Source organism: Hirundo rustica, chromosome 25, assembly GCF_015227805.2.
Source record: "Hirundo rustica isolate bHirRus1 chromosome 25, bHirRus1.pri.v3, whole genome shotgun sequence".
Taxonomy (NCBI): Eukaryota; Metazoa; Chordata; class Aves; order Passeriformes; family Hirundinidae; genus Hirundo; species Hirundo rustica.
In genome coordinates this window covers 2,760,411-2,777,667 of record NC_053474.1, presented here as the reverse complement: position 1 = coordinate 2,777,667, position 17,257 = coordinate 2,760,411, and the positions used below count along the sequence as shown (strand labels likewise).

General features: G+C 49.5%; 1 protein-coding gene across 1 annotated transcript in view; it reads right to left on the bottom strand.

The window, feature by feature from the left end:
* Positions 1 to 17,257, bottom strand: part of CSMD2 (CUB and Sushi multiple domains 2) — a 242,166-nt gene that overhangs the window by 113,150 nt on the left and 111,759 nt on the right. The window contains exons 7-9 of the mRNA XM_040085973.1: positions 14,268 to 14,380; positions 7,375 to 7,452; positions 773 to 860 (exon numbers count right to left, since the gene is read on the bottom strand). Coding sequence (XP_039941907.1) covers positions 773 to 860; positions 7,375 to 7,452; positions 14,268 to 14,380 — 279 coding nt within the window. The remainder of the gene's footprint in view (positions 1 to 772; positions 861 to 7,374; positions 7,453 to 14,267; positions 14,381 to 17,257) is intronic.

Below are 17,257 nucleotides of genomic sequence, written 5' to 3'. Positions count from 1 at the left end.
CTCTCAGCGCTCTTATAAAGCGAACAAAAACCCCCAAAACTTCTTTATCAGCTGCTGAGAGCTCTGTTCTTTATTCTGTGGTTTGGACTCCGAGCCTTTGCTGTTCCAGCTGCTTTGCTCACTGAGGTGACACCATCCAGTTTGCAGCGGCTGGGAATTCACCCCGTGGAATCTGGGAATTCCCCTTCCTCTGCCCTCCCTGCTTTGCTGGATTTGAGGAGATTTTGACAGACTGGGATTCGGCTCAGAGACACCTTCCATCAGCAGAACAGCCCTGGCCAGCAAAAATCAGATGCAATTTTGGTTCCCCGCGGCCACCTGCAGCTGGGGCATCCCTGCAAAGGAAAACTGGGAACTGGGAAGGAGCAACAGCACTGGTTTAAACTTTATAAACCCCAATTAGCTGGCACCACAGAGACTCAGTGACGAGGAACCTCAGTCCCCTCAAATTCCCTAAGGACAGGGCCACGCTGGGGCTTCAGCTGATTTGAAAAGTGATTTCTTTTATTTTTTTTTGGCTGTTTCAGTTTTCCAGGGGAGGGATGACAGCACGCAGGGATTCTCCAGCCTGGATTGGGAAAGGATAAAAATACTCCAGGAGCTCTTTCGAGACGCTCACGTGGAACAGCACACGCGGGGCAGGGTTTTACACACGTGTTCCCCAAAACTGGGCAGGATTTTGGGAAAGGGGGGGCAGAGCAAACAGAGGAGCGCACCCAGGGACACGCAGGAGCCCTGCAGCATGCACAGAACACAGCGAAAACGTTCTTACCTAAAATCGTTGCCTATCCTTTTGCCTCTCTCGGGAATCCCAGGGTCTGGACACAAATTATGTCCCTGGGACACACCAACCTGAGTTACTACAAAGCAAAAAAACAGCACATACAGAGACAGAACAGCAAAAGGAACATTCTTTCAGCAGCTGTCTTGGTGGATGTGGCGAGGAAAAAAATGGCAACTGGGAGCTCAGAAACCTCAAGGTGTTCTGCTTTATTCCGGGAAAAAAACCCCAAACAACGGCTTTGGAAACAAATATCCCGCTCAGTTTACACACCCGAGTGTTCCCTAGGAAATGCCAGCTAGGGACACAATTTTCCCTCGGTTCCACTACAGAAATACCTCTGGAAAAAGTTGGTTTTTCTGTGGGTTTTATTTTATTTTTTTTTTCTTTCATTCTGCTCAATGACACCGATCACAGATCCCGTCACTAAAACCTCCGAGGTGACCTCGTAGCCCTCGGAGCCCAGCCCGGCGCGGCAGGGAAAGGAAACGACTCCATGGAAAGGCAGGTGCGTGACCCCAGGACGGGGAAAAAACCAAGCACAGAACGAGAGGGAGAAAGGAGAGGGGGGAATGCGAGTCGAGGGTTTTAAAGCGAAGTCATTTAGTTGGAACATGGAAAATTGTATGGAGCGACCTCGATGCCAGCAAACATGAAATCCATGGAGAGGTGACCAGCACTGAAGAAAGATCCCAGCTCCATCCTCTGCCTCCCCAGCCCTCTCCGACCTGCCCAAGGCGCAAAGAGGGGTTCAGGGTGGGGTAACCTGGGGGGCTCCTCGGCACCATCCCGATTTCCAGTTGGAATTCCAGCACAAAGGGGGATTTTGCTGCAGGAATCCGATGGGACTTGGGTTTTTTTGCGCCCAAAACAGCACCACATTCCTCAGCCATGGTGGTGAGCCGCTGAAACAACCCCGTTCCCACCCCACCTCTGCCTACCACTGCATTACAGGGAAGAAAAATCTTGATTTTTTTTCTTCCACGGGGAAGAAAATCCCGATTTTATTCCAAACACGGTGCCCCAAAGGCCACAGCCAGGAGGAGGGGGTGACACTGAGGTGACACCAGCTGCAGGGGCAGAGGGGAAGGGGAGCCACGGGGAGAACCCACCCAGACTGGGCACACACAAAGCCAAGCCCACCCGATATTTGGGAATTTACCTCCAGGGGAATCCCCAGCTACAGCTGCTCCTACAAGGAGGCAAGGCTCGATGCCGATCCCAAAAATATTCCAGCTTCCCCTCAGCACTAACACATCCTCTGATGCACTTTAAGTCCTTTTCAGGAATTTCCTTTTGGAGCCCCTTTTTCCTCCCTCTCCGCCGTGATTGTACCCACACATGGCTCTGTTTCCCCACACGGTTCTTTGGTGCTCCGAGTGTGTGTGAGGGCACAGAGGTGGCAGAGACAGGGATTCATGGAAAAACAGCCTCCTGAGGGGCTGTCTTCCCACTTTTCCATGTCCACAACCCCTCGTTAAGCTCGGGAGGCAGCAGCACCAAAGCAGCCATCTGGCATCCCTCGGTTTTTTTCTAGCTCCAAACTTTGCCACTTTTCACTGGCCCAGAAGAATTCCAAACCATCCCAGAGCGTGAAGGAAGAATTCAACTCCCAGCTTTGGACAGCAAAAGTTTGGAATGAAGTCCTCAGGTGCCACCACCCTCCTTGGGGCTCCCTCCCTACGCACACAGGTGACGCCCGTGCACAGGCAGCTCCAAACAAAGGAAAATTCACCTCGGGATCAGGGACCCAACGAGGGTTTTATGTCCCAAGGCCACGTGGGAGTGAGGGAAAGTGCTCAGATTCCTGATTTTCCTCCTGTGTCAGAAAAACCCTTTTTCTGACCCAGAGTCGGGGCTCCTGAGAGGCGTTTTAAAAGATTTTATTCCATTTTCAGTCTCGTGAGAAGGGTGAGACGGCGCAGATGTTACAATTCACAAACAGAAGCCAAACTATTTCCTAATTCCAATTCCATTTCCTAATTCCAATACATTCTAAGCGGGTTTTTTTGCCACACACTGCTGCTAATGCTTCTAAACCAATTATCTATTAAAATGCCCCACGTGGGTGTTGCTACAACGCATCTTTCATATTCTGTTTCTCCAAAGTACCCGGTCTATTTGCAAAGTCATCATTCGAAACTTGTTTCTGGTTCAATTTCTCTCCCAACAACGTCTGTCCAATTTCTAAGTCAGCATATTTTATCTCAAGGTTTGCACACAGGTGCACAAGGTTCTGTGAGCCCTCTGTCAGGCTTTGAGAATTCCCTACAAATCCATTTCCCACACTCCTGTAAACCCCGCCCTGACCAGACACAACAGCCACAGCTTCCAGGGCTGCATCCCAGCACTTGGGAGCTTTTTCTTAGAGAAAAAAAATCACATTTCCCCAGCAAATCCCTCCTCCCATTGTCCAAATCCCCCCAGACCGGGTCACTGCCGTCACACCCAGCGATTATTTCACATTTCGGATAAAAACGAAGCCTGGGATTCAGAACTTTGGGAAGAAACAAGGTCCCAAACCCCCAGGAAAAGCCTGGAGGAGAGTTTGTCAGAACCATTGCTGAGTTTTAAGCCCAGCTCATCTCTCATTAGCTGGAGATTCATTAACACCTAAAACCACGTGTAGATAAAGCAGAGAACAGGGAAGATAAAGCTGAGCAAGGGGGAGAGGGAAGATATCTCCATATCCTGGGAGCTGGGGAATTTCCCTTTTAAGGAGAGCGAAAGAAAAGGAGGAGATGGATTAGATGCTCCTTCACAGAAACTTCTGTTCTCTGCCTTTTGTTGTGAACACAAACAGAACAGCCCAAAGGTTATAAACTGGATTTGTCATGCTGGGAATTGGCTCTCAGTGCCGTGTTCATCTTCCCAAAGCCTCACCCGGGCTGTGCCACTCCCAAATGAACCCTTCAAGGCTGCTGGAAACACAACAGATCCCAAAAGTTGTGAGGAACTGCTCAATTTCTGTATTAGGAGCTCAGGAATTCTCCCCCCTCTTCACCAACCCTGGGATTTGTTTTTCCATCCCCTCATCCTCCTGATTTTTTTCTTCGATTTCTTTCTCCTCGTGAATTCAGTGACAGCCGGTTCTGATTGTTCAGTTTGCCACTGGAATTCACGGCTAAAATCTTCTGCGGTTCCATCTCTCCCTCAATTTAAAAACAAACAAACAAACAAACAAAAAACCCACAAAAAACAAAACAAAAACAAACCAAACAAACAAACAAAAAAACCACCCCAAAATAACAAAACCAAACCAAACCAACCCCCCCCCAAAAAAACTGCTTCACTGACAGATTCCCAAGGGACAATTCCTCACTGAATTTCAGAACTGCAAAAATCAAGCAGCACCTAAAAAAAAAACTCCAACAAAGCCCCCAGCATTTCCCAGCATGAGAAATCCAGTGAAAGGAGGGGTGGGAAGGACTGCAGCAGGAATTGCAGGGTTTAAGGGGTTAATCTGTGTGCTCACACCAGGGCTCAGAGCAGTTCCACAAAAACTTCTGGGAATGATTACAGAAATCAGGAGCTGACTTGTGGGCTCGCCCCAACGAAGTCCCTGCTGCATTTCCAGCCCCCAAAGATCCTGCAGCACCCAAAAACGAAGGGTTAAGTGACTCCAGAGCCTCGGTGACACCGACCCAGACGCTGAACACTCACAGTTTTAGCAACACCGAGAGAGAAAAGGGCACAGCCAGCCCCTGACACCGGGGAAAAAAACCCAAATTCCAGCTGGAAATGTTCCACCTGGAGAATTCTGAGCCCCAATACCCCACCTGCTAACCCTCAGAAGATGCAGGTTCACAGCATTCCCAGAATTCCACAACTCCCAGACCATTTCCAGGCTGTCCCAAGCAAAGCTTGTCCCCAAAAGCCCCAGGTGGCTCCCGTGTCCCTCAGCACCACGGACACGAAACCCCACTCACACCTCCCCAAAATCCAGAACTCCCGGACGTCAAAACTGCTCCATCCCCCCCAAAATGACTTTGCAAAGCAGATTTTGACCGAGCTGGACACGCACAGAACTTCCAGTCCTTCATCCAAGCCCTTCCCAAGACCCCCACAAGGCCTCTCCGAAACACCACAAAAACCACTTTGATCCTGGTTTTTTATAACCAAAACACCGCATTTTCCCCCTCTTTCTGGGAGCTGGAATATCCACATTTGCATTCTGCTTTCAGTGCCAGAAACAGCCTCCAAAACGTGACCTAAAATTTAAAACCATTTCTTCTACCCGCGTTATTTGTCTCTTCAGCGTTATTTCTCCCTCCCAAAGTGATTAAAGCAAGGTTCCCAAATAATTTTACCGATGGTGAGCAGGACGAGGCGCTCAATTACGGATCCAAACAAACACAAGCAGCACCAACCCCCCCGGAACTCCGTATTTTTATGGATTTTTATTTTTCCCCTGCTGTCACATCACCACATTTTGCCTCCACTCAGCCACACGAAACACACAGGTTTTAATCTGAGCAGGCAACCCCAAACCCAAACCCTCTGCAAGACCTGCAGGATTTAAGCATGGATTCCTCCAGGGAGGATTTCAGGCCAGGTTTTAGTGAAAAAAAAACACTCTGAAAGAAAACATTGCTGGTAGGAATAACCAAAAAGAAAGCAAAGACTTGAAGGTTGCGCTCGGTCTTCTCCAGCCTTAACGATTTTAGGATTTTGTGGCACGGCTTTAAGTGTTACCAAGAGACACAAGAATTCCTGAATTTCTGGTCTCTGAGCCAGAGCAACTGGGAATTGCCCTGGGATAGGAAATTTCTCTACCCAGCCCGTCCCACGGGTGTGATTATCTGCGATGCAGACTCAGCTCGTGGAAGTTTGGGAGCACAAAGGGGAACGGCCAACCCTGCAAATCCAGCGGGGAACAGGGCAGGTAAGGCTTTGGGGAAAAAAAAAAAAATCCCAATTTTCCCAGTGCCATCTCCTCAGGAATCAGCACTTCTGGAAGTTCTCCGTGGGAGCAGAAGGCTGCAGGAGATAGGGATAACCAGGGCTGAAAATGCAGAGCTGACAGAGAGCAAGGCACGGGGAAGGAGCTGGAGGTTCACGGGGTGACAGGGGCCATGGAATGGGGCCACCATTCCCATTCTTCCACCTTAACAACTTCCAGCCGGAGCTCTCCTCCATCAGCAGGACAAGATTTGAGCTCCCAAATCTGAACTGGCAGCTCTGAGCCCCTTGGGACGGGATAAACCAGGCAGAGGGAATGAATTCCTGCTTTTCCCCCTCACAAGTGCAGCAGGACTGGGACAGGGCAGGAGCTGCTGGAATGGGAAGCTGTGTCCACTCAGCCTCAGCGCATTAAAAACGGGCAAAACCGCTCCAAAGGCCACTGCCAGGAAGGAGAAACGGGAATTCTGTGCATTGATAACACCAGGATACTTCATTAAACCAATGACTTCATCACTCCCTTCCGCACATTCCCCAAAATCCAGGACACCACACCTCCCACTCCAAACACTCTCCTCTGTCTCCACACCAAGCCTGGGGGTTTTCCAGCTGGATTTCCCACTCAGTTAAGTGCACTGGGATGTTTATTCCAATTAAATTCTTCCTGGCAAGGAAGGCATCACCCAGCCAGGAACAGCTTGGACTCAGAGTTTTCCTTAAAAATGGAATTACTTTCCCCTGGAGATGCCCCCAGTGTTTTCTGCTCTGGAGATTTTGGGTTGGTGTTTTTTTTTTTACCTTGTTGGGTCTTTCTCTCCACAAATAAATTTGTAAAAATTCTCCTGGGAGCTGGGAGGGGAACATTCCTGCCTCCAGACAGACACTGAGCCACAATTCAGATCCAGCCCATCCACGTTCCTGAATTCCGTACGCCAAATCCACCCGACTGAAATGTCCAAACCGCTCCCCCCTGATGGGGGCAACGAGCAGTTCCAGCCTCTCCCCGAAAATCCATTCGGGAAAAAACGCTACATCCTGCTCCTGTTTGATTCCATGTAAAATATGAACTCCAAGTCAGATCCCATTTTGGGGATTCAGGGACAAAACTGCTCCTGATTTGGGAAGAGCCCGATGGAAAGACGAACGATTTCCCACCTGCCAGAGGTGACCCCAGACGTTCTGCCCCTGACACACCAACCACTAAACACAACCTGAAAAACCAATCATTGCAAACCCAGAATGATGAATTTATTTTTTTTTTTCCTGCAGGGAAAACGAAATAAAACTCACACAGGAGAAGGAAGATGCTGCTGCTGCCTCTGTAAATTTTCTGATATATATAATTTTTAACATAGTTCCTTATGTCTGCTCCTTATTCACAGTGATAACGTTGATCCCACGCCCAAAATTCTTTGCTTCCCCTGCTAAAAGGAGCCCAAAGCCACGAGCCTGGAGCATAAAAATCAACCAAATCCACAGAGTCCAACCCCCTACACCCCTTTCCAGGAGTTAGTAAATGCTTGTGAACAGAGGGAGTGATGCAGAAATGCAGAGGGGAGAGAGGGGAAAGCACCCAAACTTCTCAGAGTGGCGAAGTTTTAGAGATTACTGGAAAGTCCAATGAAATGTTCCAGGAGATTGTTATCAAAAAGACAGCGAAGGAAGAGCCAAAAAAAATAAAACAAACTTACACACAGATGTCTTCTGGTTGTTGTCCTTGCTGGGCATGAGCTTCACCCCTCTGGACTTCAGCTCCATCTGCTTCTTGACTGCAGGGATGGGAAACGAAGGAAAGATGAGGAAAAGGTTCAGCTGAGCTCCAGGGGCTTTGAAGTTTCCATTTTAAAAAGAAAAACATGAATCGCCCACACCGTGCATCCTTCCTGTCGGGATCAGGGAGCTCATCCTGACCCCTCAACGCCAGCAGGGATTTATTTTCCATGTTGGGGCTTTGGAGAGCTTTCATTCCAAAATAAAAATGGGGTCCCCATCCCGCTGTAACCCATGAAAAATGGGGGACAGGCAAAAGGGAAGCTCTAAGGAACTCCGGGGATGCCGAGAGGAAAATGCTGGGCTGGTTCCCCCCCAGTTTCTCTGCTGCAGGAATTTATCCCATGAACCCATTACAGAGCAGAGCCATTCCAGGGGAGCACTCATGACCTGGGACCTGCAGAGCTGGCGTGAAGGAACAGCAGGAAAAAAGGGCAGGAGAACAGCAGGGAAAATAAAACGAAGCCCCGTTATTGGCAAAGGGAATTTCCAGCTTGGAGCCCCACACACCTCCCAAAGCGTGACCATTCCCTCCCTGCTCCAAACCTCCGCCGAAAGAGGAGGAAAACCAGGAGAGGGAAGAACAATTCCACCCATCTCCAAGAGCCCCGTCCTCTCCCAACAGGCTCCCCACACCAGGGAGCAGCAATTTGTTCTTCTGCTCTGGATTTGGCGGCTGCTGCCGAGGCTCCCTCCACCCCGGAGGGTTTGACACAAACCCCACCTGGCAGAGCCATCTGGGAGCAGCACAAACACCTGGATCCAGGATAATTCCGGCCTCCAGAGGCGGGAACTGGGGGAAAAGAGCCTCCACTGCAAGAACTAGGATAATTCCAGTCTCCAGAGGCAGGAATTGGGACAATCCCAGCCCCCACTGGCAGGAATTGGGATAACTCAGAGCCCAAATCACTCTTTTTGGGAGCCTTTTCCTGAAGCCCAGCCCATCTCCCACTTCAAACCCTTCTCCCCGTGCTCTTCATCTTGTCAGCCTTTTCATCCCTAAATTAGCACATTCCCAAGACAAAGCTGCCGAGAAAAACTACCCATGTAACTAACGAGGGGGTTTTTAATTTTGAGCTTAAAACCCCCCTGTTCGGCACAGCTGCTGCAGGAGGCTCGGGCAGGGAGAGGCTCCTTGAAGCTCACCTGAGGTGGTGCTTTGAAAAGCTGGGTGCAGCTTTTCACTCATCATTTCCTCACAGCTTTCGGCTTTCACTTTAAATAAAGCAGCAGTAACTTCAAACTCAGCGCTGCATTAGCTGGAAAATATTCATGAGGAAAAGCTGCTGCTCCTGTCTTCCTCACCAGCTTCAATCTGTTCAGGGCAGCTGCCTTTTTTAAATTATTATTATTAATTTAAGAAGGGAAAACTAATTAACAGCAGGCTGCTGTCAAAGCAAATTGAACTCTTTGTTTCTTTTTACTCCAAATCCACCTGCAAGTGAAGCACGAGGGGAAAAAAAAAAAAAAGCAGCAGGTTTTGGGATGCCCCAAAGGTCCACGTGGATGGGAATCACAGGTTATTTCCAGCCTGATCTCAACTTTTTAATAAATGTGTTATCAATGGATCAAAAAAAAAAATACTTGGGGCTACCAAAACTCACTTTTTTTGGGTAAAAAAATCTATTTCTGCTTCAAATAAAACAGCGACAGACCTTCCTGCAGTGGTTCTCCAGCTTTTTCCAAGCAAACACAGGGAAAACCCCCAATCCCAGCCCTACATTCCCGCCCAGGCAACAAAACCCAGGCAGTTCCACGTTTCCAAGGCTGAATTTGGGTTTGGATTTGAATTTTCCAAGGATGCCAGCTGGGACCCTGCAGCCTCGAAGTCGCTGCCCTGTGGTTGTGCTTTGGGGCACGATCACTGAAGGAGCAGCTTTATAAAATAATCCCCATTTTTTGTATTCCCCAAAGCTTCCCAGTGCACATCCCCTCATCCAGCCCCTGGGAATGGTTCCACCCTCCACGCAAACAAAAGCTCAGCTCGGATGATTTGTGCACGAGAAAGGGAATTTAGAGGCCAAGCAAAGATTCCCAAGCACCGGTGAACCCCACCAGAGCCGAGGGTGGCACCAGGGATGGGATCAGACATCCTTGGAAAGGTCAAATTTTCCATCAGGACACAGCAGCCTGCAGGGATTTCCCCGGTGCTGAACATCCCGAATCCAGGAGAAGGCAGAGGAAGGTGGCAGGGGGTGGAAGGAGAGGAATTTTCAAGTCTTTTCCAACCCAAACCATTCCAGGGGTTCATCATTTGGACACGCCCAGGCCTGGAAATTTTTCAGGGACACGTTTCTAAGCAAGGTTCTCCCCGAGCCATCCCTGCCAGACCTCACCCAACGCAAACGCCCCGCTCCTGACGGAAAACCTGGCTCCCAACAAGCACCAGACACCCAACACCAATCCCAAAATTCAGAGCCCGAGCTGCAGCCCCAGGAAGCATCTCCTGCCCGAACTTCATCATGTCCCTTTCCAGGAGAATTGATAAAGATAAATATCAATCAATAAATTGATAAATAAATTGAAAAAGAGGGACGGCTGCGTCCTCTCCTCCTCATCCCTCACTTTGGAGCCCTAATGATGGAAGTCACACTTTACAAATGGCTCCGTTTGGATCAGAACCGGGCACGGTAAAGCGCCACTTGTTTTGAGCTTCTTTTTAATTAAACAAACAGGAACGATTCTCCCGCTCCCTGCCCTCAAAAACCCGGTATTTGAAGATCTACTTTGTTTGTAAATTGGAACGTGGCGCAGCACTACAAAGGACTGTGTCAGGATAATTGGATGAACAGAAACTCCTGTTTTCTGGAGGGTTTTGCTGCTCACACACATCCAACAGATCTAATGGAATACTCAGCATCCTGTCAGATTTGAGAGATGACATTACAAAGCTCTGCCAGCACGGCAGGCAGGCCGGGCTGCTCCTTTTAAACCGCTTCTTGTTGCTCAAAATGAGAATTTAAGCAGACATTTATTTATTATTAATTTGGAAAACAGCGTTTCAGCAGCAGCAACAGGAAGAAAAAAAAAAAAAAAAAAATCTATCCTGTGAAGCTCTGCTCTCCTTGTCGGGGGAATTGCTGTGAAATCCTGATCCTGCCTGGATCTCTCCCTCCTGCTGGGATAATCCAGCAGCCCCTGGGATACAGCAGGAGGCTCACAGGGGTTTTCCTTGGAGGTGAAGAGAAACCCTCTCAAACACAACTCTTTGGAAAAATCCCTCTTTTGGCAGCCCGAGCAATGGATCTTTGGGAATCGGAGCCTGCACAAGCACCGGAGCTGCCCAGGATTGCCCAGGAGACTCCACGAGTCACACAGCAGGAGCTAAAAATCCCCGTGGAACCCAAGGTGTGATCCAGGACGAGGAGTGGGAGATCCAGGGTGAAGAGGGGAAGATCCAAGATGGAAAGGAGAAGATCTAAGATGAGGAGAGGAAAATCCAGGATGAGGAGTGGGAGATCCAGGAAGAGGAACGGGAGATAAGGATGAAGAGTGGAAGAGCCACGATAAAGAGTAGAAGATCCAAGATGAGGAGGGGAAGATCCAGGATGAAGAGGAATGGGAGATAGGGATAAAGAGTGGGAGATCCAAGATGAGAGGTGGGAGATGCAGGATGAGGAGGGGAAGATCCATCCAAACTGTGGCCCACCCATGGACAGACCTCTCCATCAAAGCCATGGACGGGGCTGGGAGCACCCTGGGAGGTGGCTGCCCACAGGAGGGGTGGAACTTGATGGGATTTAAGATCCCTGCCAACCCAACCCATTCCAAGACCCCCTCACAAAGCCACGTATGTGTCTCTCATGTGTGGGCCTGGTATTTCTGGGCCCGAGAGATTTTGGCCTGCTGGAAGCTGCTAACTTTTTCTCCAAGGAAAAACTTCTCAAGAAAGCTTCTTCTCAAAACAACCTTGGCAAAACCACTCCCCTTTCCCAAAACAATCCTTCTCCAGGTGGTGTTTTGCTGTTTCCCTGGTTGGGATCAGAGAGGTGTCGTTCCTGTTCACCGATCACGTTGGGTCTGTATGGGAACACCTCATAAAAGGTGTAAGAATTAGACAATAAAACCTTTTTTCTCTGCTCTTGGAGTCTCCCATCTCTCTCTCGTGTCCTACAACGACACTCGTGTGCAGCAGAATTCCCCAGCCCTTCCCTGCCGGAGGCAGCTCTGCTGGGATCTGCCCTGCTCCCGGCTGGAGCTCATCCCATTTATCTTCCTCCCGGAGGGAAAGGGAGATCGATAAAAGCTGCAATTACGTGTTGGTAACAATCAGCTCCAGAGCAATTAGGGAGCCGAGTTCTGCCATAAAATGCGTGCAGAGAGGGGCAGCATTCCCATCTCTCCAATTCCAGCCCTGCCTTTCCAGCCCCTCTGATGGGGAGGGACACCCGAGGTGCTGCCGCCTCACCTGATTAAAACACTTTTAAAGTATTTTCTTCCACCTTTTTGGGGAGACGGGATAGGGAGGAAATATTAAAAAAATGTATTTAAAAAATCCTATGCATGGATTTCTCCCAGTCCCTTTGACTTCCTTACACGGGGAATGGGGAAAAAGAGTTTGCAAAAATCAAGATTGGCCTTAATGAAAGGGAAAAGGGAAGGGGGAAATATTTAACTCGCCCAGGAAAGGAACAAAACGAATCTGCTGTATTCAACAGCAACAAAAAACCCTCTCTCCACAGCCTGATTGCATCTAACCTTGCTTTTACATTCCTAAAGTGGTTTCCAAATGAGGGCACGGATTAGGGAGAGCGGAGAGGGAACAGAGAGAGAAGGTGTTCTGCAAAACTCGGGATCAATTTAAACAAGCTGGAAGGGAAATTGTTTTCTTATAGATTATCAGCAAAGCCAGACCCCGTCCCAGAGGACACGGGGGGTTCATAAATGATGTGCAGACACGTCTGTGGAAAACAGACGGCAAAGGAGAGCGGCCCTAAAGCCTCCCTCCCCTGCTCCTGGCCCATCCCGATTCAGCTCTCCTGATGAAAAATGCATTCCAGCTGCGGTGCTTCCCCTGGAATTACACGGCCTGTTTTTGTAGGGATTTATCTCCAGTGAAATATTTATGTCCAGGCCAGGTGGAAAGGGTTACGGGGAGGTTTTTAAAGTATCAGCATCTCCCGTCCTACAGATCCCGCTGCCTGCAGACACCTCTCCCTTCACACCCGGGAGCTTTTATTGCTTGGCTGGTTGTTTTGCCTTTTTATTTTCTAAAGCATTTGAAAGGCAGGAAAAAAAGCTGCCCAACCCCACAAAAGCCAGCAGGAAAAAGGAGGGCAGGTCCCCTCTGGCAGCTGGGCCGAGGTCCTGCCTCCATTCCGGCTCGGGGACGGGGAGTTGAGTTCATTTCTCAGCACTCAATCCCCAGTTCATTCCCTCTGCCAAGGCCGCTCGCAGGACGAGAACCCCCTGACGTTTATCTCATCAGGGGGAATTTGAACATTCATCCTGACTTTCCTGTGGAGGGAGAAGGGCTGACTCAGACAGGTGCTTTGGAGAAAAGCAGCGATCCTGACAGCAGGGAAAAGGCATCCAAAGGGAAGCTGCTTTTTCCGGGCATTTGCGCTGCACAGCGACAACAAAACGGGTTTTTTCATTTCTTTTCCCTGCAGTTTAAAGTCATTTGCAGGTTCAAGGAAAGCAGGGAAGTTAAATAATGATGCGGTTCATGTTCTGAGGCCGTGACAGCACTGCTAACAACAACCTGGGAACACCCAAACGGAGCAGCTTCGCAGATTTATCCAAGGAAAATCCTCTCCCTTTCCCTTGACTCCTCTCCAGAGCTTTTTCCCCAGCAAAATCCTCTTGAGCAGAAACCTGCTGAGCTCCCCTGAGCCCAGCCTCGGGAGGGGACTTGAAGCCATTCCTGCTCCTGCTTCACTTCGCCTCTCCTGGATGCTGCCTCCAGAGGCTCTGCACCCACAACCTCCTTCAGAGACACCACAGGGAACGGTGGGAATGCTTCCAAGGGATCCACTCCATCCATTCTGCTCCCACCAGGAGCTGCCCCAGCCTCGGAGCAGCAGCTTCACTGCCAAAGGATCTCCTGTCCCTCAACACCCCAATCCTGAAATCTCTTTATCCCAGTCCTGAATTGTCTCCTGCCAGGGTGAGGAGGGGGCTGGGATGGAATTCCCAGAGAAGTTGCAGCTGTCCCTGGATCCCTGGAAGTGTCCAAGGCCAGGCCGGACACTGGGAGAGGGGAAGGCGTTATTGCCCATGGCACTGGATGGGTTTTAAGGTTCCTCCCAACCCAAACCAGTCTGGGATTTCCTACGAAACCCAAGCTTGGGGGACTTCAGCTGGAACTGATGCCTCAGGTTTTATCTTTGCTGTGTTTCAGGTTCTGCGCTGCCCAGGTGCAGCTCTGAGCTCACACTCAGGGTCACTCAGCTCTCTGCACACAGCAGGGACACAAAACAAATCCTGCTCCTGCTGCACACCAAGGACAGCTGGGACAAGTGTTCAGCCCAAAGGATGGGACTGCACAACCTGGAGCTGGAACTGGACAACGAAACACCAATGTGCAAACAGACCAAAACTTATGAAAGTGTGAGATTTCATGACCATTTGTCCATTTTGGTTCCACCTTGGGCGCAGCCCTGCCCAGGCTCTTGTCCTGCCCAAGGTGCACCCTAAAGGCCTTTCAATAAATATCCACTTTATTCTCCAGCTCTGTCCAGTCCCTGTTCCAGCTCAGCCCTCCCAAGGCACCAGAGCAGCAGCAGGATCACGCAGGGAGGCAGCTGTGGATTCCTGGGAAAGCTGGGATGGGTGAGGCTGGCCAAGGGCGTTTATTTCTTTCTCTCTTTACCTTGGTACTGGGCGCTGAAGCCCTTCTGCCTGTGGTTGCCGTCGGAGGTGAAGTGGAGCCGCAGCCAATTTTTACTGCTGATCACAGGAGCGGGCAAATTCATCCCAGTGAACCTGCAAGAGACCAGAGAAGCAACGTCAGGAGGTGGGAGTGACCCCAAACCCACCTCTCCAACCCATCCTCCTCCCCCAGGAATCTGGGAACTCCTCCGTGGGTGCTGCACACCCAAGGAGAGCACCCTCTCCACTCCAGGGCTGTTTCCAGCCTCATGTTCCTGCTGGGATTCAGGTTTCCATTCCTTTTTCCTAAGGCAAAGAACATTCCCAGGGTTATTCAGGTCGTCTCTTCACATTTGGTTAACCCCACTACAAAAAAAACCCTGTTTATTTTAGCTCAGGAAGGGAAAGGATGGCAAGAACCTCTTTATTTTTTTATTTTATTTATGACCAATCCCAACCTGAGGCAGATTCCAGCCAGCAACCGTGGTGGGCAACTCCAGAGCCCAGCAGCAGCCCTCCATATCCATTTATAATTTTATTTCCTTTTAAAATATGATGTTGTTCGCTTTATTTAACTCCAGCTCACAATTCCCTGGCTGAGCTTTGTCCCAAGCCAAGTTTTAGACTGGAACAACATTTCTCCCAAGTCTCAGCACTTGGACTGAGGCCCACAGTGGCGACATTCACCGTGGTGGGGACACCAAAGCTCTCACAGAACCCTGTTTCTGTTAATGAAAGTTAATTATTTTAATCCCCAGTTATCACTCGTTTAAAAAAATTACTGCAACTTCAACACCCGTTTTGCCATTCCAGCACCTTTTATTGCCATTCCAGTGCCCATTTTTGCCATTCCAACACCTTTTATTGCCATTCCAGTGCCCATTTTTGCCATTCCAACACCTTTTATTGCCATTCCAACACCCCTTGCTTTTTTTTTAATAAAGGCAAGAGGATCCTGGGAATCTGTTCCATCCGGAGGATAGTTCAGATTTGATCATTAAACATTTTTTAGCAGCGGGTCTGGCAGCCCATGGAGCACCTGAAGAGTCCTTCCTTCACCCAGCCCATCCCGAGGTGACCTCAGCTCCTCCAGGTGGGAGCCAGGCTGGAATTGGCGGCGTTAATTAACGGCAGAGGGGCTGCCCTGTGCTCCCGGCTCCTTAATGAGCTCGCAGGGTGATTAGCGCATAACTAAAGCATCTCTGCCACCTACAGTACAATCCAAACCCTGGATTATCCCGTGCCCGGATCCTGCAGCGCTCTGAGGCGTTTGAAAACTGGGCTTGAAGGGTTGTTCCCAACCATTTCCCCACCAGGAGCACGAGGTGGTGCAGAAATGGATCCTTGGAGCTTTTTGCCATCCTGGGGGAGCTGAACCGACTGAATCTTGAACTTTCTCACACCACCGAGTTCGAACAAACAGATTTGGGGCTGACATCCAGCGCGGGATGCCTCAAACCCCAGCTGGTTGTCATCACAAACCCCTCAGACTTTACACTCTCACCCCTCCAGGGCCACTTCTGCAGCAGCAAACTCCTCACAAATAACCTTTGGCTACACACAGCCGAATTCCCCTTTCACAGCTGTAATTCAATTGCCTAAGATAAAACAAACAAACAAAACAAACAAACAAAAAAACACCAAAAAACAAACCAATGACCCAGAGGTGCCTGAATGAGGCTCAGCTTCTCCTTTCCCAATTTTTGGTTTTGATCAGCACATCCGTGGAGGGTGGGTTGAGTAACCTGAGGGCTGGGAATCCACTGACACAGAGACTTCATCTGCACAGACTCGTGGAATAATTACAGTTGGAAAAGACCTCCAGGACCATCAAATCCAAGCTCTCCTGAGCTTCCTCTTCTCCAGACTGAGCCCCCCGCAGGTCTGACTTTCCAGACCCATCCCACCACCAACTTCCAAAGATCCCAAATACTTGCACTGTTAAAATTCCACCAGCCCAGCAAAGGAACAATTGGAAAACAGCAACGGATGGCGCTTCCTGCCGCCTTTGCAACAGCAGGAAAAAATTCCTGAAGGCAAAACCAGGAGAAGTGACAAAAAAAAAAAAAAAAAAAAAAAAAAAAAAAAAAAAAAAAAAAAAAAAAAAAAAAAAAAAAAATCCATCACAGCCCCAGCACTCTGGGAAGGAAAAAGGGAGAAAGAAAAAGGGAGAAAGAAAACCTTTCCCTGACTTTCTGACATGGAATTTTTCCTCAGTTCCATGTGCCACTTGCTGGAGGCATTGACAGCTTCTGGAAAGGATGAGATGAGCCAAGAAACCCCCATCAGCTCCTCGTTCCCCGGAACACCCTGTCAGACTCTGCTCCCTCCAAAACTCCCTCTCCTCTCCCCTTCCTCACCTGAAATGCAGCAGGAGAACTGCAGGGTGGAGCTTTCCATCCCCTAAAAAGCACTGCCCCGCCCCAGGCTGGGTGGGGAAAGGGTCCCTAAATATTCTGGGTAAGAACCAGCAGGGCTGGAGCTCAGCATTTCGTGGAAAACTCCGCTCCCACCTGCAGCTTTTCACCAGGAGGCTCCCACAGGCTCCCAGGGCTCGTTAGGCAGCATTAATGGTTAATTTTAATTGAGATTGGGGTATTTAATTCCAGCTGCAGGGCCTCGCCATGCCAACGTCCCGGCTGCTGGGGATGGATCCCAAGGATGCTCAGCTGGGAGGAGAATCAGGAGAACAGGGAATCATCCCAGATTTCCTGGCAGGGGCTTGAGGGTAGGGCAGGCAGGTCTTTGCTCTACCACCCTGCCCACAAGCCCCACCTGAACCCTGAGGAAAAATAAACTTCACCTGAAACACTTCATTTTATCCCAAATCCTTTCCAGCAGCGTTTTCAACCTGGGATGTTCTTCCCTTGAGGGACACCGAAGCCTCCACATCAAACACAATTCTTTATTCATAACAGGGAGGGGTTAATGCCATCAAAACTCCTCTTTTTGAGAAAAAGCACTGAAGTGAAGCCTTCTTGACTCTTTCCT